The 27,661-nt window shown below is 49.3% G+C and overlaps 1 protein-coding gene across 2 annotated transcripts in view; it reads left to right on the plus strand.

Moving 5' to 3' along the window:
• LOC143982409 (uromodulin-like) overlaps positions 1-27,661 on the plus strand; it is a 140,541-nt gene that overhangs the window by 54,388 nt on the left and 58,492 nt on the right. For both annotated transcript variants that reach the window (XM_077481081.1, XM_077481079.1), the window contains exon 5: positions 25,012-25,232. In XM_077481081.1, the coding sequence (XP_077337207.1) occupies positions 25,012-25,232 (221 nt within the window). The remainder of the gene's footprint in view (positions 1-25,011; positions 25,233-27,661) is intronic.

The raw sequence follows: 27,661 nt of genomic DNA on the forward strand, positions 1-27,661 counted from the left end.
AAGTCCTTCGACATTCTCTTCCGGAGGTGGCAATCCCAAACACCACTCTGAAGATGTCCGTAGACCTCAGTCTGGGCAAAAACTCCACCATCCGACATCTGGACATTCTTCCCCACATCCACATATAGAAACTCATATGTTGCCGAAACCACCGCCATCAACACGATACAATTTTAACTATAAGGAGTTTCATAGTATGACCCCGAATGGGGTGCTGGGACGATGTGGACGTTTATTGTCCTGCCGAAGTTAGGAAAGTCCCAACGATGGGTAAAGTGGGATGCCACAGTCTGCTATTCCTGTGGCGTTGAAGGAAACTGTGGAGTCAAAACAGAAAAAAAATAGTAATTTTGCACATAAACATTGCAAGCAGATTAGACACAAAAAGTCTTGGTCAACATCAGTATAAGGCCGGGTTCACACTGCTGCGGTGTACGAGATCGGATGTGATTCGCACCGCACTGCAGTGCAAATCACATGCGATCTCTGTGTGATGAGAGTTCAGCCATACAGATAGTATGGCTGAATTCACATCGCACCCGCCCCAAACTCGCACAGGACCCTTTTTTTGGTCCGCAGCAGAATCGGATCGCATTGGGTGTTCACACCATGCGATCCGATTCCTGTCCGAGTTTGCAGATCGCACTGCGATATGCGAACCGATTTGGAGGTGTCATTAACTTTTCACTGACACCCCCAGCAGTTCGCATAGGGCAGTGTGAACTGCCGCTGAGAGGCATGCGATGGGGGGAACCCGCAGTAGATTCGCAGCGTTCCCGCATCGCAGCAGTGTGAGCCCAGCCTAATATTGATTTTAATGCGTATTTAAAGACAAAAAAATAAGGTCCACTTATCAGATTCCCATTTCCCAAATTTGGGGGGGGTTCTAAATGAGTTTGTGAGCCCGAAAAAAGCCTCTGACACTCTGCATGAATTTAAGGACAACAATAACATTTGTACACATTCTAGGGGGTGTTTCGGGTAAAGCACTACAATGGAGCTGACAAAATACATTGTTAAGTGACTAGGCTAGGTGTGTATGGGCCCAGGATAGCATGCTGGGGAGGTTAGTGAAGGCAAATATGCATGTAGGCCAAAAAAAAGGAGCATTAAAAGATTCAAGCATGCATGAGGACAAAGGGGCCATTCATAGCATATTACAATCCGGGTAATTATGGAATGATGAAATAAATACAAAACATTAGCAAACATTAAATACATAGAATGTGATGTTAAAGGATAAAACTTATGCTAATATAGTCCTTCTGCAGGGCCTGAATGATGGCAGAACAGGTCTCTGGAATAATGATCCCCAGAGCCTGTGGGGAGATGTCTGTAGAGAACTTGAGGTCCTGTAGACTTCTCCCATTCGCCAAGTACCGCAAGATGGCGACTAGCCTCTGCTCCTGAGTGATGGCTTGCCACATGCAGGTATCATGCCTGCTAATATGAGGGGTGAGCAAAGTCAACAAATGGTGAAAAATGGGGTCCTTCATCCGGAGAAAATTCCTGAAATCATCAGGGTTATTCTCCTGGATCTCACGCAGCAGAGGAATAGAGAATTGGTCACACTGGAGTAACCAATTCTTGGTCCATAAACTCCTCCTCGCCCTGTTCATGGACTGGGTTTGTGTCAAAGTAATACCCCCAACACCAAGCCCCCATATAGCCCGAACTCTACGACGAGTACGTAATCGCAACATAGTTTCAAAGCGGTCGGCTGGTCAGAACGAACTAACTGAACATGTTGTAAAGCGCTGAGCAAACTGTTGGTGCTATATAAAACCTGTATAATAATAATAATAATAACCGAACGCACTGAAGAACAGCAAGGCCTGTGAAGAGCAAGCTGGAAATCAGAAATGAGCGGACAAGAACGCACTGAAAAACAGATACGAACTGACTACACGCACTGAAAACCAGATACAAACCCACAAGCACAAACTGAACAGCAGTAGAACGATCGGAATAAGCACGAGTCTGAAAAGCGCAAATCGTCTTTCACCAAATTGCGACTAACACGAGATTAGCAGAAGGAGCCCAAAGGGTGGCACACTGGGTCTTGAACTTCCTTTTTCTAGTCCTGTCATATATGTTGTTTGTCAACGCATTCTTGCCAGTCGGAATTTGGTGTGACCGTGTGTACTCAAGACAGCTTGAGCAAAATCCCGTCGGAATTCTGTCAGAAAAACCATCAGAGCTTTTTTTGACCAAAATTCTGATTGTGTGTACGCGGCATTAGAGTGTGCAAAAGGCTTGAGTGAGACTGGATTTGACCTGGTTCACCTTCCAACAGGACAACGACCCTAAACATACAGCTAGAGCTACAAGGGAATGGTTTAGATCAAAGCATGTGTTTTAATTGCCCAGTCCAAGTCCAGACCTAAATCCAATATGGAATCTGTGGCAAGACTTGAAAATTGCTGTTCTCAGATGCTCTCCATCCAATCTGATAGAGCTTGAACTATTTCGCAAAAAAGAATGGGAAAAAATGTCACTCTCCTAGATGTGCTAAGCTGCTAGAGATATACCCAAAAAGACTTGCAGCTGTAATTGCAGAGAAAGGTGGTTCTATAAAGTATTGACTCAGGGGGGCTGAATACAAATGCACACCATACTTTTCACATATTTATTTGTAAAAAAAACTTTGAAAATGATTTATCATTTTCCTTCCACATCACAACTATGTGCCACTTTGTGTTGGTCTATTACATAAAATCCCAATAAAATACATTTACGTTTTTGGTTGTAACATGACAACATGTGGAAAATGTCAAGGGGAATGAATACTTTTTCAAGGCACTGTATGTAACAGCCTCTTGCACAGAGCTGTATCCCCAGTCTCATATAGCTGTTCACCAGGAGATTCCCCAGCTAGAAGCTAAATCTAAACGGAAATATAGGTGATGTCATTACCCAAATATTTGGGAAATAAATTGTCACTGGGTGGGCAGAACCTAAAAACTAGCTCCACCTACCTCCAAAACTCCTCAGCCATGCACCTGTTAGTGTGATGGGGGGGGAGGAGGGAGGACACTGACAGATTTATGTACCTGTCTGTGTCAAATACATGAGTTGAGCGCAAGTGACTGTTATAGCCGCTAGCAATAATCGCTGTCTTCTCCCAGCTTTCCCCTTCCTGGAGAATTTGATGGCTCAGCAGGAGGGATTCCCCTGTCAGTACTGTGTCGATGGGAGAATCAAGCAAATTACTTTCCTGCAACCTGTGGTTACAGGAAATAAATTTGCTCTATCTATGGTCAGCAGTGGCATAACTAGAACCTTCAGGGCCCCGATGCAGGAAACCATGCCCCCCCCCCCCCCCCCCGACCTCCGGACAGGGCTCTTTTCTCCGAGCCTGATGGTGGAACACCAGGGCCCAGTCCCAAGTGTGTGGCCGCATATAAAGGAACCGATTTAAAAAAACATCAATTACAGCCACTGTGCCCATCAAACGCCACCACTGTGCCCATCAAATGTCACTACTGTGCCCATAAAATGTCACTACTGTGCCCATCAAATATCACTGCTGTGCCCATCCAATATCACTGCTGTGCCCATCAAACTCTGCCGCTGCGCCCATCAAGCTCTGCCGCTGTGCCCATCAAATGCCACCGCTGTGCCCATCAAATGCTGCCACTGTGCCCATCAAATGGCGCTACTGTGCACATCAAATGCTGTTGGTGTGCCCATCAAATGCTGCCACTGTGAATCCCCACCTCCCGCTCGCTGTCTGCCCGCCGATTACCCTGTCTTGGTGGGGCAGCGGGTAACGGCCATGAGCGGGGTCCTCCATGCATCTCCTGCCATCCTCGTTTCCCGTCCTCTCCTCCTGATGGGCGTCCAATAGCTGTGTCTATCGTTTCAGCCAAATCGGGTGATGGGTAACAGACCCACACACCTGATTGGTGGAGAGGCGGTTCAGTGTTAGGAAAGTGAATATTAATTCACTTTTCTAACACACCTGGGTAGACTGTGAGAGTCAAGCATGGCGCTCACAGTTGACCTATTTTGAAGCCTATTAGAGCCTATGGCTCTAATCAGGTGCTGCAAAAACACCCCCCGCCGCTGTAATTCAGGCACCCCAAAAGGAACCAGACACCTAAATATGGGGATGGCAGCGGTGGCCATGGATAGATTCATGCTATGCTATGCATGAATCTATCATTGGTCATTGAGGGGGTGAAACCTGTGCACCCTTTTGGATGCACCGCCACTGATAAACACATGCACATTCACATACATACATATGCATACATGCACACTCACATACATGTGCACACACATGCATACATACACATACATATATGAACACACATACATGCATGCTCTCACACACACACACATACAAGCATGCTCACACACACGCACAGACATACAAGCATGCTCACACACACACATACGCACATACAAGCATGCTCACACACACACACACACGCATATACAAGCATGCTCACACACACACACACACATACAAGCATGCTCACACACACGCACATACAAGCATGCTCACACACACACGCACATACAAGCATGCTCACACACACACGCACATACAAGCATGCTCACACACACACACGCACATACAAGCATGTTCACACACACACACACACAGATGCACATACAAGCATGCTCACACACACACACATACAAGCATGCTCACACACACGCACATACAAGCATGCTCACACACACGCACATACAAGCATGCTCACACACGCACGCACATACAAGCATGCTCGCACATACAAGCATGCTCACACACACACACGCACATACAAGCATGCTCACACACACACACATACAAGCATACACACACACACATACAAGCATGTTCACACACACATACACACACAGATGCACATACAAGCATGCTCACACACACACACACACATACAAGCATGTTCATGCACACACGCACATAGAAGCATGTTCACGCACACACGCACATACAAGCATGCTCACACACACACACGCACACATACAAGCATGCTCACACGCACACATACAAGCATGCTCACACGCACACATACAAGCATGCTCACACACACACATACATGCATGCATGCTCACACACACATACACACACACGCACACATACAAGCATGCTCACACACACATGCACATACAAGCATGCTCACACACACACACGCACATACAAGCATGTTCACACACACACACACAGATGCACATACAAGCATGCTCACACACATACGCACATACAAGCATGCTCACACACACACGCACGCACATACAAGCATGCTCGCACATACAAGCATGTTCACACACACACACGCACATACAAGCATGCTCACACACACACACACACACGCACATACAAGCATGCTCACACACACACACACACACGCACATACAAGCATGTTCACACACACATACACACACATGCACATACAAGCATGCTCACACACACACACAAGCATGCTCACACACGCACATACAAGCATGCTCACACACACACATGCACATACAAGCATGCTCACACACACACGCACATACAAGCATGTTCACACACTCACGCACATACAAGCATGCTCACACACACACGCACATACAAGCATGCTCACACACACACACACACACACACACACATACAAGCATGCTCACACACACACGCACACATACAAGCATGCTCACACGCACACATACAAGCATGCTCACACGCACACATACAAGCATGCTCACACACACACATACATGCATGCATGCTCACACACATACAAGCATGCTCACACACACATACAATCATGCTCACACACACGCACACATACAAGCATGCTCACACGCACACATACAAGAATGCTCACACGCACACATACAAGCATGCTCACACACACACATACAAGCATGCTCACACACACATACAATCATGCTCACACGCGCACATACAATCATGCTCACACAAACGCACATACAATCATGCTCACACACACGCACAAGCATGCTCACTCATACACACACACAAGCATGCTCACTCACACACACAAGCATGCTCACTCACACACAAGCATGCTCACACATACGCACATACAAGCATGCTCACACACACACACGCACATACAAGCATGCTCACACACTCACGCACATACAAGCATGCTCACACACACACACGCACATACAAGCATGCTCACACACACACGCACACATACAAGCATGCTCACACGCACACATACAAGCATGCTCACACACACATACATGCATGCATGCTCACACACATACAAGCATGCTCACACACACATACAATCATGCTCACACACGCGCACATACAATCATGCTCACACAAACGCACATACAATCATGCTCACACACACGCACATACAAGCATGCTCACACACACACACAAGCATGCTCACTCATACACACACACAAGCATGCTCACTCACACACACAAGCATGCTCACACACACACACACACATACAAGCATGCTCACACACACGCACATACAAGCATGCTCACACGCACATACAAGCATGCTCACACACACACGCACATACAAGCATGCTCACACACACACATGCACATACAAGCATGTTCACACACACACACACACACACAGATGCACATACAAGCATGCTCACACACACACACATACAAGCATGCTCACACACACGCACATACAAGCATGCTCACACACGCACGCACATACAAGCATGCTCGCACATACAAGCATGCTCACACACACACATGCACATACAAGCATGCTCACACACACACACATACAAGCATACACACATACAAGCATGTTCACACACACATACACACACAGATGCACATACAAGCATGCTCACACACACACACACACACACACATACAAGCATGCTCACACACACACACGCACATACAAGCATGTTCACGCACACACGCACATACAAGCATGTTCACGCACACACGCACATACAAGCATGCTCACACGCACACATACAAGCATGCTCACACACACACATACATGCATGCATGCTCACACACACATACACACACACGCACACATACAAGCATGCTCACACACACATGCACATACAAGCATGCTCACACACACACACGCACATACAAGCATGCTCGCACATACAAGCATGTTCACACACACACACGCACATACAAGCATGCTCACACACACACACACACATACAAGCATGCTCACACACACACACACACACACGCACATACAAGCATGTTCACACACACATACACACACATGCACATACAAGCATGCTCACACGCACACATACAAGCATGCTCACACGCACACATACAAGCATGCTCACACACACACATACATGCATGCATGCTCACACACATACAAGCATGCTCACACACACATACAATCATGCTCACACACGCACACATACAAGCATGCTCACACGCACACATACAAGCATGCTCACACACACACATACAAGCATGCTCACACACACATACAATCATGCTCACACACGCGCACATACAATCATGCTCACACAAACGCACATACAATCATGCTCACACACACGCACAAGCATGCTCACTCATACACACACACAAGCATGCTCACTCACACACACAAGCATGCTCACTCACACACACAAGCATGCTCACTCACACACAAGCATGCTCACACACACACACGCACATACAAGCATGCTCACACACACACACACACGCACATACAAGCATGTTCACACACTCACGCACATACAAGCATGCTCACACACACACACGCACATACAAGCATGCTCACACACACACGCACACATACAGGCATGCTCACACGCACACATACAAGCATGCTCACACACACACATACATGCATGCTCACACACACACATACATGCATGCTCACACACATACAAGCATGCTCACACACACATACAATCATGCTCACACACACATACAATCATGCTCACACACGCGCACATACAATCATGCTCACACACACGCACATACAAGCATGCTCACACACACACACAAGCATGCTCACTCATACACACACACAAGCATGCTCACTCACACACACAAGCATGCTCACACACACACACACACATACAAGCATGCTCACACACACGCACATACAAGCATGCTCACACACACACATACAAGCATGCTCACACACACACATACATGCATGCATGCTCACATACACATACACACACACGCACACATACAAGCATGCTTACACACACATGCACATACAAGCATGCTCACACACACACACGCACATACAAGCATGTTCACACACACACACAGATGCACATACAAGCATGCTCACACACATACACGCATGCTCACACACACACACGCACATACAAGCATGTTCGCACGCACATACAAGCATGCTCGCACATACAAGCATGTTCACACACACACACGCACATACAAGCATGCTCACACACACACACACATACAAGCATGCTCACACACACACACACACACACGCACACACGCACATACAAGCATGTTCACACACACATACACACACATGCACATACAAGCATGCTCACACACACACACACACATACAAGCATGCTCACACACGCACATACAAGCATGCTCACACACACACGCACATACAAGCATGCTCACACACTCACGCACATACAAGCATGCTCACACACACACGCACATACAAGCATGCTCACACACACACACACACACACACACACACACACACACACACACACACACACAAGCATGCTCACACACACACGCACACATACAAGCATGCTCACACGCACACATACAAGCATGCTCACACACACACATACATGCATGCATGCTCACACACATACAAGCATGCTCACACACACATACAATCATGCTCACACACGCACACATACAAGCATGCTCACACGCACACATACAAGCATGCTCACACGCACACATACAAGCATGCTCGCACACACATACAATCATGCTCACACACGCGCACATACAATCATGCTCACACACACGCACAAGCATGCTCACTCATACACACACACAAGCATGCTCACTCACACACACAAGCATGCTCACTCTCACACACAAGCATGCTCACACACACACAAGCATGCTCACACACACACACGCACATACAAGCATGCTCACACACACACACGCACATACAAGCATGTTCACACACTCACGCACATACAAGCATGCTCACACACACACACGCACATACAAGCATGCTCACACACACACGCACACATACAAGCATGCTCACACGCACACATACAAGCATGCTCACACACACACATACAAGCATGCTCACACACACACATACATGCATGCATTCTCACACACATACAAGCATGCTCACACACACATACAATCATGCTCACACACGCGCACATACAATCATGCTCACACAAACGCACATACAATCATGCTCACACAAACGCACATACAAGCATGCTCACTCATACACACACACAAGCATGCTCACTCATACACATTATTTAAAAAAACGGCAGACATTTACCTTGGCTCTTCCTGCCGGGTACTGCACTGTAGGGGGAGACAAAGAGCACAGCACTGTGCTTTCACTAAAGGCTAATGTGAGGAGCTCCCGCACAGTGCGGATTTCAGTTCGGCTGATGATAGGGGAGCTCCTCTCAGCCTCCTCTCCTATGGAAGAGTACAGGGGGCCCTCAAGGGCCCCCTGCAGCAAGGGGCCCGGTCCCCATGGTGATCTTGGCGACCCCTATAATTCCGCCACTGATGGCCAGCCATAAATGTATAGAGGTAAATGGATCCTTACATATATTGTTTAAAGCGGCATTCTGACAAATTTATTTTTTTTCTTTTTTAAAGTCAGCAGCTACAAATACTGCAGCTGCTGATTTTTCAAATATGGACACTTATCTGTCCAGGGCGCCCGCGATGTCCTCACCCAAAGCCGATCTGTCCCTCGGCTCTCGGATGGAGGCGCCGCCATCTTCGGTAAGGGAATCAGGAAGTGGAGCCTTGTGGCTTCACAGCCTAGTTCCCTACTCAGCATGCGCAGAGAGGAGGAGAGGGAAATGCAGCACAAGGAGCCAATCAGCTGTGTTGCAGGGAAAGGAACATGTTCAATGGAGTACAGAGCAGAATGACAGAGAGATGATCTCATCAGAATGCTTTTTCTTTCATTGTCCAGTCACAGAAAGACATGACCAGTGTAGCCCAGATAAGACGCACTCTTGTATCTGCTGATACAGCCCCTTTTACTCCCAACCCATCTTACCCTTTAATTAGAGACCACACTATTCTTGTGGAGTAAAATGGCCACAACAGCGTTTATTAAACCAACTGAAATAAAACTCCAAATTAACTTTAAATATAATAACATATAGAAAACAACATGTTTCACCCAATTTAACTCCTTTTACCATATATATAAATATATATACACACCAGGGGGCACTGCGGGACCTTTACCACAACCTTACAGGCCTTCAGCTGTACCGCTCGGAGACAACCACCTTTCCCGCAGTGCAACAACACCATTATTCATCAAAACTTTTGATGTACACACTGGAGGGGCCATCTACCGATGAGCCCCCCACCCACTTTACCACCTCTATTACTGCTACCGTCACTGACCAACAAACAAATACCGCCACAGCCTGAAAGGGTGAAACCTCAACCTTGATGGCACCTCCACACCCGCAGGGCCGCCTGAATACCTTCCTGAAGTCCCAAAGACCAAAAGGTCAATGCCCACATCCGTGAGGTGAACCCCATCCTTCCGTAAATAGAGACCCACATTGGTCTCCAATTCCCTATGGCGAATCACCATCCCCCCTTCCCAAGCCCAAAACCTCCTGATCACCTTATTCACCCTAATCCTTGCCTTATTAAGTCTGTACACAGACCGGGCCATGCGCCAAGTCGTCTTTACCACCATGTCAGACCATAGCAGTAAGGTATCTGGGAAGGCTGTACAGGTACTCCAGGTCAGCCTTTATGTCTGCTATCAGGTCCCTGACTGTCCAGACTCCTAAATCATTGCCCCCTACATGGATAACCAACACATCTGGCGGCCTGTCCAACCATGCATATCTCTCCACTTCCAGGACCACCCTGCCCCACAGCATCCCCGGCCTACCCAGCCACCGTATGGACGCCTCTCTTCTGTAGATCCCCAACTGTCTCCCACTTGGTCTCGCGTCCCCTCTCCGGGCACCCCAACACACATATGAGTGCCCCAGGATCCAGACGAGGCGTGGAAGCCCTCCATCTGAAACGACAAATACAACTCGAATGTCAGTGCAACCCAAACAACTCCCCCGTATCTTAACCATCACTAACAAAAACAACCCCCAGCAACCCAAAGCAGATCCATATGCACCCTTTTTTTTTTTTTTTTATTCGCAAACCAACTGAGGCCGAATATAAGTGCTGAATCGCTTAGATTCCCATCTCCCCAACCGACGCACATCCGCCTCATCCAACCCGCGTCTGGCGGCCTCTGTGGCCGCCCCAATGCGGAAGGAGTGTGAAGCGTATGCGGAACTGTCCGGAACTGTCACTCTTGCAAAACTCCCCACAGCCTGAACCGGTCATACCGCACATCCCTGGATGGCGTACAACCATATCTGAACCCCTACTCCCCTTTGATCGGTTTTCGACCTCTTCAGCCGTACCGACACCCTATCCCCGAACACTTCCACATCCTGTACCAGTAATCCGATTACCACCCCCCTGGAAGGGCTCACCAATTCGCCAAAGCGGAAAGCCCCAAAAAAGGCCAAGGAAAACGCGGCCGAGAACAAACTTTTTTCGTAAAGGGAGGAGCACACTGACCCCAGTTGTCCCCCTAACGCCAACAAATTCGCAAAAGTAATAGGCCGCCTCGTATCCTGACTCCTGTGCCCCTTCCTATATCCCTTCATGGCTTGTTTCACCCAAAAGTCCTTCGTCCAATCCACCATTCCATGCAGCTTAAACCAAAACGCTAGCCATGCCATCTTCTTCTCTATGGACGAAACAGACTTCCCCGCTTCCATATTTCTGGATACAAAGTACAACACTAACAGCCAAAACTCTGGCTCGCCCTTACTGACCTCTGCCTCCCGAACCAATGCTGACCATTCCTGCCATACCTTTTGATATACCGATCACGTGGACATACTCACTGACTGCTGTATCCACCTCGTGGCAATTCCAACGCCAAATCCCATATCTAGCCCGGGCAAGGCACTCCCTCCTTCTTCGCCTCCCGCGCCAGCGCCCTGAACTTGTCCCACTGGAAGCGAGACAAAGAATCAGCTAGGGAGTTGTCCACTCCCGGAATATGCACAGCATAGAGAAAGACATTCAATTGCAAGCAGCGCAACACCAACTGTCGCAGCAGACATATGACAGGTTGCAAAGACGCTGACATGCTATTGATAACCTGCACTACACCCATATTGTCACAATTCAGCCGCAATTTTAGGTTCCGGCAAACCTGCCCCCACAATTCTAACGCCAGCACCACCAGAAAAAGTTCCAGCAGTACCAGGTTCCGCAGGAACCCTGCCTCAACCCACGATTGTGGCCACGGTTCAGCACTCCAATGTCCTTGGAAAAACGCTCCGTATCCCCTAGATCCCGCTGCGTCTGTAACCAATTCTACATTGAAGTTGCTCACCGGGCCTGACATCCACACCGACCTGCCGTTGTACTCAGAAAGGAACTCATACCACACCCTTATAATCCTCCCTATGCTCCCTACTCAGACATATAAAATGTGTAGGAGCCCTCACCCCTGCCGTAGCGGCAGACATTCAGCAACAAAAAACCCTTCCCATGGGAATGATACGGCAGGCAAAGTTCAATTTTCTCAACAGTGATTGCAAAGTGCGCAACTGAACCTTTTTACAACCATGAACCTCCCTAATCTCCGTCTGCAAATCCCTGAGCTTCCCCTCCGGTAACCTGCACTCCATGGCCACGGAGTCCATCACAATACCTAGGATGGGGCTCAGCTCCATCCGCGGGCCTTCCGTTTTATCAGCTGCCAAAGGCACCCCAAATTTCATCGCAATGTACTGCAACGTTGACAATAGAATCGCACACACATTGGAAGAAGGAGGGCCCACGCAGAGAAAATCATCCAAGTAATGGATGACGGAGTCTAATCCAGCCACATCCCGCACCACCCACTCTAAAAAGGAACTAAATGCTTCAAACACAGCACAAGAAATGGAACAGCCCATGGGCAAACACCTATCCACGAAATAGAGGCCTTGCCAACAACAACCCAGCAAACGAAAACTGTCGGGATGCACGGGTAAGAGCCTAAATGCCGATTTCACATTGGCTTTAGCCATTACGCCCCCTGGCCATAGCGCCTAACCCACTGGACTGCCGCATCAAATGAGGTATAAGAAACCGTACAGGCCTTGGGGTCAATGAAATCATTCACGAACCCCCCTTCGGGAACGACAAGTGGTGAATCAACCAAAACTTATTGGGCTCCTTTTTGGGAACCACACCTAGTGGGGACACCACCAAATTGTCCAACGGTATCTGAGCAAATGGCCCTGCCATCCACCCCAAAGACACCTCCTTAGCCAACTTCACCGATACCACGGCCGGGTGTTGCAAAGCCGATTTCAAATGATTTGCTAGTGGGGGAACCACCGTCAAGGCACATGGGATCCTAAAACCTTCCTGAAATCCAGCGCTGATCAACCTCGCCGCCACCCTGTCCAGGTATCTATTTAGGAAAGGCTGCATCCTTTCCCGCATCACCGGATTCGTCCCTCTTTTGAGCAGGCTCTCCGGCACGTTTCCCTTTTTTGAAGCACTTGGTGAGTGTATGCGTTCCCCCGCACCCCAAACACTCATGTTTAAATCTGCAGGCACCACCGAACTTGCAAGAGCCCTCGTTGAACTGCCAGCACACTCCCCATTTTTTTCCGGCCAGCAGTCCCGAGGAGTGGCTACCCCCGCCCCCCCTTTGAAATGACTGTGACGGGGCACTTGCTGACGCCATTAGTCTCATCCAGAGGCTAATGTCTTTATGGTCCCAATGCAGGGAAGGGTGAACCGCCCTGCGCTGTCGGAACTGCTTGTCATAGTGTAGCCACCTCGAGCCACCATAGACCCAATACGCCTCCCCAATGGCATCCATGTAACAAAATAATGCCGAACAATGTTCGGGGTTCTTCTCACCGACGACACTTGCAAAAATGGCGAATGCTTGCAGCCAGTTTGCAAACGTACGTGGGATCAGACGGTATCTGCGCTTCTCTTCAGCCTCTTTCTTCCTATTGTCTGGCTTGACCCTGTCCAGGTTAAACTTCTCAAGAGGCAACGGAGAAAATCTCCACATACTCCCCTTTCCAAACTTTTTCCCTTACCTCCTGCTTCAGATGGGCTCCCAACGGACCCTCGAAGCACACATACACTTCGCATCTTGCCGCATCAGCGATCCTCACAATGTCAGCTCTCCCCGCCATCTCCGTGGACCCCGTCACCGCCAAACTCACCTTGTCCGCAGTGCCCGAAGATGCATTGGCAGGCGACACCACCGTAGCTGCATGGCCCATCTCCCCCTCAAGAAACCGTTGCCGAAACCCCACTGGCTGTGCCAGCACCGCCAACTCCCAGCCCACTTACCGGTGCTTGAACCTGACCTCCCTCAAAACGGCCTACCAAAACCGGCAGGCCGTCCAGCAATTCCTGTATCCGACCCCTGGACTCCAAGCCAGTAGACCCACTCTCCACCCACAGTTGGTCAGTGACTGCCAACAGCGGAGCGGGAGGTACTGTTTCCCCCCCCCCCCCCGACAGAACCCACACCCAGCAAACTTTTCAAAACATTAGCAAAAGCAACATTATCATGTGACTTACCGGGCTGACCGGACTCCTCCTCGTCCTCAGACAGCTCACCCTCGGACCGGCTCCCTCCGTCTTGCTTGGTGAAAAGCCAGGCAGGTGAAGCCGATGTCCTCCCTCCACCTGCGCAGTTGGGCCGGCCCTGGCACCACTCCTGCCATACAACACCAGCCCGCTTCTTCCTGGTGGCGTCCGACCACCCGCTGCACCATCCAAAGAACCGCCTGCTCGTCCAGCCGCGGCTGTTGCCTTAGTCCCCCTTCTGTCCTCTCCCCCTCAGCCCGTGCAGAGCCGCCGGGGGGGACTGTAACTGCCCGACCTTTTGCCGCCGACACCCCCTTCCTGGCGGAGCCTCGTGGCATCTGTCTGCCCACCCCCCTCGGCTCGTGCAGAGCAGCAGGGGTAACTGTCCCAGTATCCACGTGTCCTGCTGCCATCCCGCTCCTGGCTGTGCCATGCGCTGCCCGACTGCCCTTCCCCCTCGTGTTTGTGCAGAGCTGCTGGGGGAGACACCACTGTAGAATCCCTGGCACCGTGACCCACCCTCCTGTCCTTTTCTGCTCCACTTGGGTGCCTGTACTGGCTGCCAGCTAGTCCCCTCGGCTCGTGCAGAGCTGCTGGGGATGATAGGGCTGGGGATCCTCTTCTACTGCTGCCCGGGGAAGCGGCGCAATGCAGGCCCGTGGCCCCGCCCCCCACACTAAGGCCACGGCGTGCTGTCCCCCGCCGGGAATGGTGGCTGGCTCCGCTTCTCCCCCCTTGGACTCCTGGTCACCCGTGCAGGCCCCGCAACAGCCCCTGGGGCGTACCTTGCTGGTGGACTGGAAATCCTGCCACGTGTTGATGCGCCGCCGTCTCCCGATCGTCCTCCACCGTCTCAACATTCCCCCGTCTCTGCCAGTACGGCCGCGACCTGGCTTTGCAGCCAGTCGGGCCCTCGGGATGCTGCCGCCATCCTCAGCTGCTCCAGCAGATCACTCATGTCGGCCATCTTGGATGTAGAAAGAGGAGCAGTGAAAAAACTGCCTCCTCGTGTGCACTCCACCTTCCAACTGCCCGCTCTCGGCCCCCCCCTTTTTTTATATGGCCTTTCTATATGGCTCCCACTCTGCAGCCTGGCCTACTTCTGCCCAAAAACCCCTCCCCTGGTGTGTCACTTGACACACTGTCATGTCCGGCCCTCCCCTACATTCCCCTCCGGTGCATTCTCGCTCCGGTCCTCTCTGGACCTGTAAGTGGAGAAAAGATTACAGCGCACATATGTTAAAATGACATTTAAATCCTGCAAGGCTATTTAAAACACCTGAACATATTCAGCAAATAAGCAAAAAATATGGGGATTTGGTCGCACTATATGGCCACAAAGATTCCTAAGCCCACTACTGCGTCAAAGTACCCCATTATCAGTGGGTCCTACACTATTCATAGAATGGAAGATCCCACTTCTCATAACCATGGGAGAAATACACTCCTATGTGGGAGAACTAAAAGGATTCATTCTATAACACAGGTGGACACTAATAAGAGGCAGGGCCGTTTTTTAAGGCACAGCAAAAGGGGCAGCTGCCCTGGGCCCTGTCATTGTTGTGGGGCCCAAAGCAGCTGCCTCATACTTGCCAACTATACTGGTTTAAATTCCCTTGTTCCTTGAGGTTTTAGTCCTGTGCTGTGTCCCAATATCTCAGTGTGAAGTGCTGGTACTAATGCTGCCCAGCTCTGCCCTATTGTTTTGTACAGGTGACTCACCTGCAGACCCTGTGTTTACATGTAAATTACTGGCATTCATATGTGAATATCAGTGGCCGGCAGCATTGATATTTATATCTTGCCCCCCTGAGGTCATATCCACAGTAATTTCTAGCAGCCCATCAACAAGCACAAATCATGTGCTGTAACCTTTAGAAACTAGTCAGTGAGCCGTAATGTGTGCTGTAACCTCTAGCAACCAGTCAGTGAGCGGTAATGATACACTGTAACCTCTGGCAACCAATCGCAATAGCTGCCCGATCCGATTCAGTAAACTGATTTTGAGTCTAGCTGCTATTTATTGTATGTCTCAGAGCAGGTGGAGAGCGAAACTGCATGGGGGGCCCCAAGAAAAGTTTTGCCCTGGGTCCAATCAATATTAAAGACGGCCCTGATAAGAGGTAATGGCAGGGGGAAGGGGTGCTCCAGCCCAAGGCACCTGGTCAAGACCCTTACAATAGACAAACATAGACATGGGGGGCACACCCTAAAAATGCATGACATTAAAGATGGTGCAGCTATAAGACCGACAAACAGAGGACCTTTATGTGAATTACAGTAGAGAAAAAGTGGGTTGCCTGCCCCACCAGACGGGTCTGTACTGTGTGACAGAGCTGTGTAAATCTCAAAACTGGATGGACAGTAGGAATGAGCTTCCATTTATTTGAAATTGGGTTCAAATCAAAATGGGCTAAATATTTTACCAGTGTTGAATAGAAAGTTGGCGTTGAGTCCAATTGAACTCTCGCTATTTATTACTGTAATGCAGTCAGTGTGCTTATACAGTAATAAAACTGGGGCTTTTTTTTTTTTTTTTTTAGCAGCTAAGTGCTGCAGGAAAGGTTAAAATACCTGTGCTGCCAGTTTATAGGAGAGTTGGACCATGGCTCTTTCACACAAAGCAGTGGTCTGTTTCTCCAGGGGTCCAGCAGCCCTTCCCCCAGAACACGGTTTAAATAAATAGTGCCACTCAGGGAGACAGAATGCAGTTGATTGGAGCAGTGTGGGGGGGCGGGGGGGGGGGGACATGTATTGTGTGAGAGAACAGAGGTCTGACTCTCCTAGGTGCGGCCAGTACAGAATATTTACCCCTTGCTGTAACAATTGATCGGAACGCTCATTTTTGGGGCAGCTGGGGTTATATATCACATACTTCCACATGACTATTTGCTGTACTCATATCTGTAAATTCCATTTACACCATATGTCAAGATGCTTACTCTGATACCACTGAAATTAATATGTTTTCATACATGGATAATAAATTGCTTGTTTAATAAAAAATGTATTGAAATATAAATAAAGGAAAAATATGTATTATTTTATATACAGCCTGGCTGCATCACAGTAACAAATTCCAAGAGTTCAGTTGGGCTTATTTTGGTTTATTAGGGCACTGGGCCATATGGCTGAAAGTGTCTGTAAGGGCCGGTTCACACAGGGGGCGACACGAGGCGACACTACTTGGGAAGCCAAGTCGGATCCGACTTGTATCCGACTTAACAGCGCGACTTGGGGCGACTTACAAGTCGCCTCCAGGACAGGGAACTGTACAAGTGAGCTTTCACCCCTTGTGACATCATTCCTGTTCCTGTCTTCTTCCTTGTTCCTGTTTTTGACAGTCGTTCTGTGTCCAAAATGCTCTCTGTGCGTTACCTTATGTCAGCTGTCCTAACAGCTGGTTTGGCAGTACTGATGGAAGAGGAAGAAGAAGAAATGAAGCGGAGGAGGAGGATGGGAAGAAGACGTCGCTACTGGATCCATCCAATCATTGCCAATCGACATAACAGAGGGCAGTTCTGGGCTATGTATGAGAACTTGCGTAGGTTTGATGACAAGTTTTTCAAGTATACACGGATGTCGATCACAAGGCAAGTACATATGCTGTATGTCATTGTCCACTTTCCACGTCACTTGCCACAAGTTGTGGATTGTCGATCTGCCACGTCCCTTGCCACATGTGCCATGTCACATGCCACGCAATGTGCCGCGCTTGGCACAAGACGTGCCACGAGACCTGCCACGGGTGCCACGGGAAGTGGCACGGGTGCCACGGGACCTGCCACGGGTGCCACGGGACGTGCCACGGGTGACACGGGACCTGCCACGGGTGCCACGGGACGTGCCACGGGTGCCACGGGACGTGCCACGGGTGCCACGGGACGTGCCACGGGTGACACGGGAAGTGCCACGGGTGCCACGGGTGCCACGGGACGTGCCACGGGACGTGCCACGGGTGACACGGGAAGTGCCACGGGTGCCACGGGACGTGCCACGGGACGTGCCACGGGTGCCACGGGACGTGCCACGGGTGCCACGGGACGTGCCACGGGTGACACGGGAAGTGCCACGGGTGCCACGGGTGCCACGGAACGTGCCACGGGACGTGCCACGGGTGACACGGGAAGTGCCACGGGTGCCACGGGACGTGCCACGGGTGCCACGGGTGCCACGGGACGTGCCACGGGTGACACGGAACGTGCCACGGGTGCCACGGGTGCCACGGGACGTGCCACGGGACGTGCCACGGGTGACAGGGGAAGTGCCACGGGTGCCACGGGTGCCACGGGACGTGCCACGGGTGCCACGGGTGCCACGGGTGCCACGGGACGTGCCACGGGTGACACAGGACGTGCCACGGGTGACACGGGACGTGCCACGGGACGTGCCACGGGTGACACGGGAAGTGCCACGGGTGCCACGGGACGTGCCACGGGTGCCACGGGACCTGCCACGGGTGACACGGGACCTGCCACGGGTGCCACGGGACGTGCCACGGGTGCCACGAGACGTGCCACGGGTGCCACGGGACGTGCCACGGGTGTCACATGACTTGGCACAGATGGGACATGACAAACCAGAAGTAGTGTGTTTGCTAGCAGTAATTGTTCACAAATATGTGGCCTTAAAGTCATGTTGCAAAAGCATTTTTCAAGAGTAAAATAGAGTAGTTTTCCCCTTCGACATTACCTGTCACAGGTGTCACACATTCCACACTTTGTGTATTGTCTACTTAACACATGACTTGCTACGTCACCTCACCCTAGCTAAATCCCTTCAATCGGATGATTTATATTTGGCATATTGTTGATGCGATAATGTGTGTGTGTGTGTGTGTGTGTGTGTAGATACCAGTGGTTTATATTTATTATTTTCTAACATAGATGATTAACAAAATTTTTTTGGTTTGTTGCAGTTTTGATGAATTGCTTGGTCTGGTTGACATCCATCTTGAGCGACAGAACACAACATACAGGAAGAGTATCTCATCCATTGAAAGACTAATTATTACATTAAGGTAAACTGTCTTTCTGGTGCGCAATACACTTTGCATCCTCACAGCTCAGCGCTACAATTAGCGTGGAGGAGCAGAGCAGGATAGCTGCTGAGTGTCAGCAGCTCTCACATCTTGGAGGGGATAGAAGAGACCCATTGATGTTTGATTATTATTTTTTGTGTGAAGGAGCAGCAGATGAAGCTTTGCTCCAATGCTGCAGCCACCTAGGTAATTATTTTTGACCTAAAAAAACATAGCATGTAATTAAATGTAATATACTCAAACATACCACACATTAGCAAAACATAAACTTTTTTTAATATTAACAAATTTTTTGAAAAAAGCATCAACAAACAGTAACTTTTAAAGAAATAACATCAGCACATATTGTAAGAAAAATCAAGACATCAATTAGAAAAACTATAAATTGTGGTACGATGGGCCAAAATTGTCACCTTCAGTGGAAGGAATGGGGGAAGGTGTGGGTTGGACACTTTCACGTGTGGCCATTGCAGGGGTAGGAAATGGATAGGGCATGGGGGGATTTGTGCTTTGTGTGTTGTTGCCATACTCATCACAATATGGCCTATAACGAGGGGAATAGTAGGGGTGGGTTCTGGGTGGCGGGGGATTATAATAGTTAGGGAAGGGTACTGATGGGGGTGGTGGTGGGGCAAACGCTGGAGAGGGGGCACTGGTGGCAGGCTGGTGGGCTATATTTGCCTCAAGCATATCTATAATGTTTTTCATAACATATGCCTGGCGCTCCTGCGGGATTTTTTTGAGCATTGCTGCCACCATAATACCAAATCCGCTTTCCGCACTCTCCATTTCACTTAACTTGGTATTCATCCTCTCCATCAGTGACGCAAAACGTTCCAAGTTGTTTTGCAATCTAATTGGTCTTCCCGATCTTCCATGGAGAGCGGGACGGTCTGGTTCCTGTCTGCCTTCGGGTTCCTCGACCTCAGCCATGCTGAGATTGGCCGCCTGGGAATCCTCAATTGTTTCCATAGAGTTTTGGCCAGGACTCTGTATTAATGACGGAGAAGGTGCCCCTTCCTCTCCGCTGGGAGCAGTGGCCGCCGCAGCACATTGGGCCGATGTACCTGGCTGTTCCAGGTGCGGCATACTGGATTGTGTTCTGCATGAAAGATAGAATACAATTATTATAACCTTATCCAACTGTATAGTATCACTGTCCTAATATGAAAGATATTATCTTACGCTCTAAGGTCCATGAACGGCCTCAGGAACTCCATCTCCTCCGCATGGATATAGGGTGCTACTCTTTTCCCCCCGGAACCACTTCGTTGGTTCAATATTTTTTTTAAATAGCGATTGTAGCAATCGCGGAGCCCCTTCCACCTGGTTTGTAAGATGGTCACTGCAAAACATAAACAGGAACATAATCAATTCTTTTGTTTTTCAGATACCTTGCAACAGGTCATTCAATTGTAAGTCTACATTATGAGTTCATGGCTGGCAAGTCGACTATCAGCTATATCATCCGAGACACCTGCAAAGTTTTATGGGACGTGCTTAACACCATGGTGATGAAGAGGCCGACACCTGAAACATGGCGTGATATAGCAAATAAATTTTGGAGTAGGTGCAATTTTCCCAATTGCATTGGAGCTATCGATGGGAAGCATATACGTGTACAAAAGCCTGTGGGTAGCGGGAGTATGTACTTTAACTATAAAAAATATTGCTCCTTTGTACTGCTCGCCGTTACAGATTCCAACTACTGTTTCACATATGTAGACATTGGATCCTATGGAGGTAGCTGTGATGCAAGGATTTTTGGAAATTCATCCTTTGGTGAAAGACTACGGGAGAATCTACTTGGTATTCCTGAAAATTGCCCCCTTCCTGGCACAGCTGAACCTGCGCTACCCTATGTGTTTGTTGCGGATGAGGCCTTTGCATTGGGTGAACACCTGATGAGGCCTTACTCTAGTAGGAACCTGTCCACTCCTAAAAGGATTTTCAACTACCGGTTAACAAGGGCAAGAAGGGTGGTTGAATGTAGTTTTGGAATTCTAGCCAATAAATGGCGCTTTCTACATACTACAATAAGCTTAAACATTGAAAATGCTATAACTGCTGTAAAAGCAGCATGCGTGCTGCACAATTTTGTCAGAGTCAGGGACGGATATTGTTTTGAGGATTCTCTACAACACGACATGGAAAGTGCACGCATCAGTGCTACAAGGGGATCCACTGATGGTGCCACAGTGCGCGATCAATTTAGATCCTATTTCAATTCACCGGATGGTGAATTGCCGTGGCAGATGGACGCCATTTCCTAATCAAATTCATAAATATTTTTACACAAATGTTTTGATTTCATATCAAGTATCTTTTTGGGAATTTTTGAGTACGGTTGTTAACATGTGCTGATATGGATTATTGTTTTGTAATTAAAGTTGTCTGATATGTTTTTTGTTATTTGTTATTATATGTTCAATAAATTTAATATGTTAAAATTAGGTTGAAATTACTTTTGATGTGGTTATATTGTTCAATCATTATTGTAATAAAATTATCATAGTGCTACACATCAGTGATAGACTTCCCAATGTTGCTCCGTAATCTTGCCCTAGAGTTAATAGGCACCATTATGAACCCCAAGTGCCATGTGACCTGTAATGAGCGCCATGTAAAATGTTACATGTGGCAGGTCCCGTGGCACCCGTGGCACGTCCCGTGGCAGGTCCTGTGGCACCCGTGGCACGTCACGTGTCACCCGTGGCACGTTCCGTGGCACCCGTGGCACGTCCCGTGGCACCCGTGTCAGGTCCCGTGTCACCCGTGGCACGTCACGTGTCACCCGTGGCACGTCCCGTGGCACCCGTGGCAGGTCCCGTGGCACCCGTGGCACGTCACGTGGCACCCGTGGCAGGTCCCGTGTCACCCGTGGCAGGTCCCGTGGCACCCGTGGCAGGTCCCGTGACACCAGTGGCACGTTCCGTGGCACCCGTGGCACGTCACGTGGCACCCGTGGCACGTCACGTGGCACCCGTGGCAGGTCCCGTGGCACCCGTGGCACGTCACGTGGCACCCATGGCAGGTCCCGTGTCACCCGTGGCAGGTCCCGTGGCACCCGTGGCAGGTCCCGTGACACCAGTGGCACGTCACGTGGCACCCGTGGCACGTCACGTGGCACCCGTGGCAGGTCCCGTGGCACGTCACGTGTCACCCGTGGCACGTTCCGTGGCACCCGTGGCACGTCACGTGGCACCCGTGGCAGGTCCCGTGGCACCCGTGGCACGTCACGTGGCACCCGTGGCAGGTCCCGTGGCACCCGTGGCAGGTCCCGTGGCACCCGTGGCAGGTCCCGTGACACCAGTGGCACGTTCCGTGGCACCCGTGGCACGTCACGTGGCACCCGTGGCACGTCACGTGGCACCCGTGGCAGGTCCCGTGGCACCCGTGGCACGTCACGTGGCACCCGTGGCAGGTCCCGTGTCACCCGTGGCAGGTCCCGTGGCACCCGTGGCAGGTCCCGTGACACCAGTGGCACGTTCCGTGGCACCCGTGGCAGGTCCCGTGTCACCCGTGGCACGTCACGTGGCACCCGTGGCAGGTCCCGTGGCACCCGTGGCACGTCACGTGTCACCCGTGGCACGTTCCGTGGCACCCGTGGCACGTCACGTGGCACCCGTGGCAGGTCCCGTGGCACCCGTGGCACGTCACGTGGCACCCATGGCAGGTCCCGTGTCACCCGTGGCAGGTCCCGTGGCACCCGTGGCAGGTCCCGTGACACCAGTGGCACGTTCCGTGGCACCCGTGGCACGTTCCGTGGCACCCGTGGCACGTCCCGTGGCACCCGTGGCAGGTCCCGTGGCACCCGTGGCACGTCCCGTGGCACTTCCCGTGGCACCCGTGGCACTTCCCGTGGAAAGTCCCATGGCACGTCCCGTGGCAGCCGTGGCAGGTCACGTGGCAGCCGTGGCACGTCACGTGGCACATCAATTTGGTATTGAAACAATGCTTTTTTGAAGCAAAAACGTGGGGAATACAGTTCAGACACTATTAGAACAGTCAATTCATCTAATGTTCATGTAATTGGAGCTTTTGTTGCTCTGGTGTGATATTTTTGATGGCAGGGGGATCTAGGGGGAGGAACCAAGGACTGTTGTGAAAGGGGGCATTTATGCACCGATTCCCTGTGCAAAAGAAGACCTACAAGACCTAAATTGAACTACAAGAATCATGCATAGTGAAGGAGAAAAGACATATAAACTTACTTTTTGCAGAGCGGTCGGCCTGTGACAAGACATCCCAGTCTTCGAAAGAGAGTCTGCAGATTTCCAGCCAGGCACTCTCTCTTTTTTGTATTAGCTGGTACGCTTTGTCTGTCTTTGCGTACAGACACCTTCTCTCCCTAACAAGGCGTATGAGGGACTCATTGTCCACTGGTTCTCTCCTGTTCATAGCAGACATTTTGCAGGACTGAGCTCTTGGTCTTTGTGAGTTGAAGATGGTCTGTGTGAGTTGAAGATAAGGAGGAAAACGAAACTAATGTGTATGGAAAGGAGGGGCTGCCTGCAGTGGGGGCTGGGTGACTTCCTGTCAAGTAGCTTGCAAGTAGCCTACAGATGAACAGGAGAGGCGACTTACATTGACATGAATGGGTACAAGTCGCCTAGAAGTCGTTTCCAAGTAGTACAGGAACCTTTTTTAAAAGTCGGAGCTACTGCAGTAGCGTATATTAAGACAGCTCCATTGACTATCATTGGTTTTAATGCAGCGCGACCTGGAGGCGACTTGGGGCGACCTAGACCGACCTGAAGTCGGATCGCAGTCGCCCGCAGTGTGAACCGGCCCTAAATAGTAGTGACTAGTAAGATAAGGGCCGGTTCACACTGCGACGCGAGGCGAGGCGACACGGCTCGCCTCGCCTCGCTCCCGCAAGTCGCCCCCATACAGTGCTATGGAACCGTTCTGAGAGGAGCGACTCGAGTCGCTCCGACTCAGAAAAAAGGTTCCTGTACTACTTCGGGGCGACTTCGGGGGCGACTTGCATTGACTTCTATGCAGAAGTCCTCTGCAAGTCGCCGCTGACCCCCCCTGCAAGTCGCGGCGAGGAAGTCGGAGACGCCTCGCCGCGGCTCGCAGTGTGAACCGGCCCACAGTTTTTTGATACATTGCCTACTGATTGATTTATATTTCTTCTTTTACTGAACTTTTCCAGGACTTTCTGATTTCCACCCTACGGTCATCTGTGAAAACAATGCAATGACAGTCACAGTCAGTAAATGTGAGCTAGCAGTACTTGGTCTCGACTCTTCCACAATGCGTCTGAGGAACTCATCAATAGAATGCAATTTCCCATATCAACAGTCTATCAATGGCCAGACAGTGAATATTATCCAGGCCAAAGCAGCATCCAATTGGTGTGGAAACACAGTGATGGTAGCACATTTATTTATTTATTCATTCGTTTTAGCAACTCTTGTGTTAGATTTGTGTGTATTCATTACTTTTCTGGAAAAATCGACACTCAGTAATCTGTTTCACTTTTTTCAAGAGATAGCCTAACTCCAGATGAAATTTTTTCTTTTCATTTAGGATAGATTGGGGAAAAATGAGTCTTGACAGCTTTGTTTTTGTTTTGTTTTTTAGAGAGATTTTTTATTTATTTCTTCTCACTTCTTGTCAAGAATTAAAACAGAAATCCAGACTGGTGAAAATATGGAACTTTTGAAAAAAATCTTTATCGATGTTTACCTTCCTGTCAAAGTGACAACCACATTTCTTTAATAGACATCATAGCGATTGGCAGTTAGAGAAGACCTTCTCATCTGGCACTGTGGTAGGCTTTAAGGAATAACTGCACTTTTTGTAGTTATCCTTGAAATGCAAGTCCACTCTCCTCGAGAAAGCCCCCTAAGTTTTCCACTTACCAATCTATGATCCATGGAGATCTTATCTTTGGGGCCACTGGGTGCTACACGGTTCTTTCCAAAAACTCTCACAGGCCTTCTGTCTAGTCAAGGTTAACAATAGTGTTGCTGCAGCATGATGCGATTTTTAATGCGCTATTTTAGTATGGCATTGTGCATTTTTGATGCATTTTTTCATGCTGATGCAGTTCGAGAAGGTTGGATTTTATACAGAAAACTCTGCCAAGAACTCACTAAGTCTAGGTTTAAATCTATGCATGTAAGATTTATGCTTTTTTAACCACTTCCCGACCGGCGCACGCCGATGTACATTGGCAGAATTGCATGGGCAGGCATATTGGCGTACAGGTACGTCCATATCTATATGCCGCCCTGCCATCGTGTGCACGTCTTCGGCAGTGCGTTCGGGTGCCAGTCGGGACCCCCGTGAGTCAGGTCGCGGGACCCATGGACTCGATCGCCTCAGGGATACCCGCTATCGTCTCACTGGGAGGCTGAACGGGGAGATGCCGTTGTAAGCAGCATCACCCCGTTCTGCCTAGCAACAAGTGACACTGATCTCAACTCCATGTGATTGGAGCAGAGATTACTACCACCCCCTGGTTAACCCCTTCACTGCCATTTACACAGGAATCAGTGCATTTGTATAGCACTGATTGCTGTATAAATGACAATGGTCCCAAAAATGTGTCAAAAATGTTAGATGTGTCCGCCATAATGTCGCTGTCATAATAAAATCACCGACCATTACTAGTAAAAAAAAAAATTATTAATAAAAATGCCATAAAAGTATCCCCTATTTTGTAAATGCTATAACTTTTGCACAAACCAATCAATAATCGCTTATTGCTTTTTTTTTACCAAAAATAAGTAGAGGAATACATATTGGCCTAAACTGAGGGAAAAAAATATTTTTTATATATTTTTGGGGGATATTTATTATAACAAAAAGTAAAAAATAATGTGTTTTTTTCAAAATTGTCGCTCTATTTTTGTTTATAGCGCAAAAAATAAAAACCGTAGGGGTGATCAAATACCACCAAAAGAAAGCTCTATTTGTGGGGAAAAAAAGGACTTCAATTTTGTTTGGGAGCCACGTCGCACGACCACGCAATTGTCAGTTAAATCGACGCAGTGCCGAATCGCAAAAAGTGGTCTGATCTTAAGCCAGCATAATGGTCCGGTCTAAAAGTGGTTAAATGTGTTTTTGTGGTGCATTTTTTCACACGCTTTTGATTAATTTTCATGCTTCCTACATTTTTTTGGTAGGAGGAGAAGACTGTTTGTTAAACACAAAACCCTACCGAAAGCAATTTAAACACTTCCCACCCGGCCAATGCATATATACGGCCGGGTGGGAGCCATCTACTCCTGATAGGACGTTCAGGAACGTCATTCAGGAGTAGCGGGATCGCGGCCGCGCAGCGGCGCGATCCCGATGTGCTCGTGTCACCCGGACACGGCACATCTCAGATCGGCAGGAGGGCTCTGTGATTGGCCCTCCTGATCACATGACGGCCGTGTCCAATCACGGCCGTCATGTGATGTAAACAAACAGCCGGTTGCTAGGCAATCGGCTCTCCTCTCCTCACACGGAAGTCACCGCTGAGGAGAGGAGAGCAGAACGCTGCAGCCGGCTGATGATTAGTGAGTATGGGCTGCTTTTTACAGCTTTTTACTCACTGATCATCAGTGTAGTGTAAACACACAACACACCACACAGTACAAACACAGTCCCCACACATGTCCCCAAAACACACATGTCCCCAAAACATACATGTCCCCAAATAATAAAAACACATGTCCCTAATAATAAAAACATGTCCCCCACATATGTCCCACTAAAATCACATGTCCCAATGATTATCTGCACACATATGTACGTGATCACCTGCACACATATGTACATGATCATTTGCGTACATATGTCCGTGATCA

This window comes from Lithobates pipiens, unplaced genomic scaffold (assembly GCF_037356315.1).
Source record: "Lithobates pipiens isolate NorthernLeopardFrog02 unplaced genomic scaffold, aLitPip1_a1.2 Scaffold_16, whole genome shotgun sequence".
NCBI classification, from domain to species: Eukaryota; Metazoa; Chordata; class Amphibia; order Anura; family Ranidae; genus Lithobates; species Lithobates pipiens.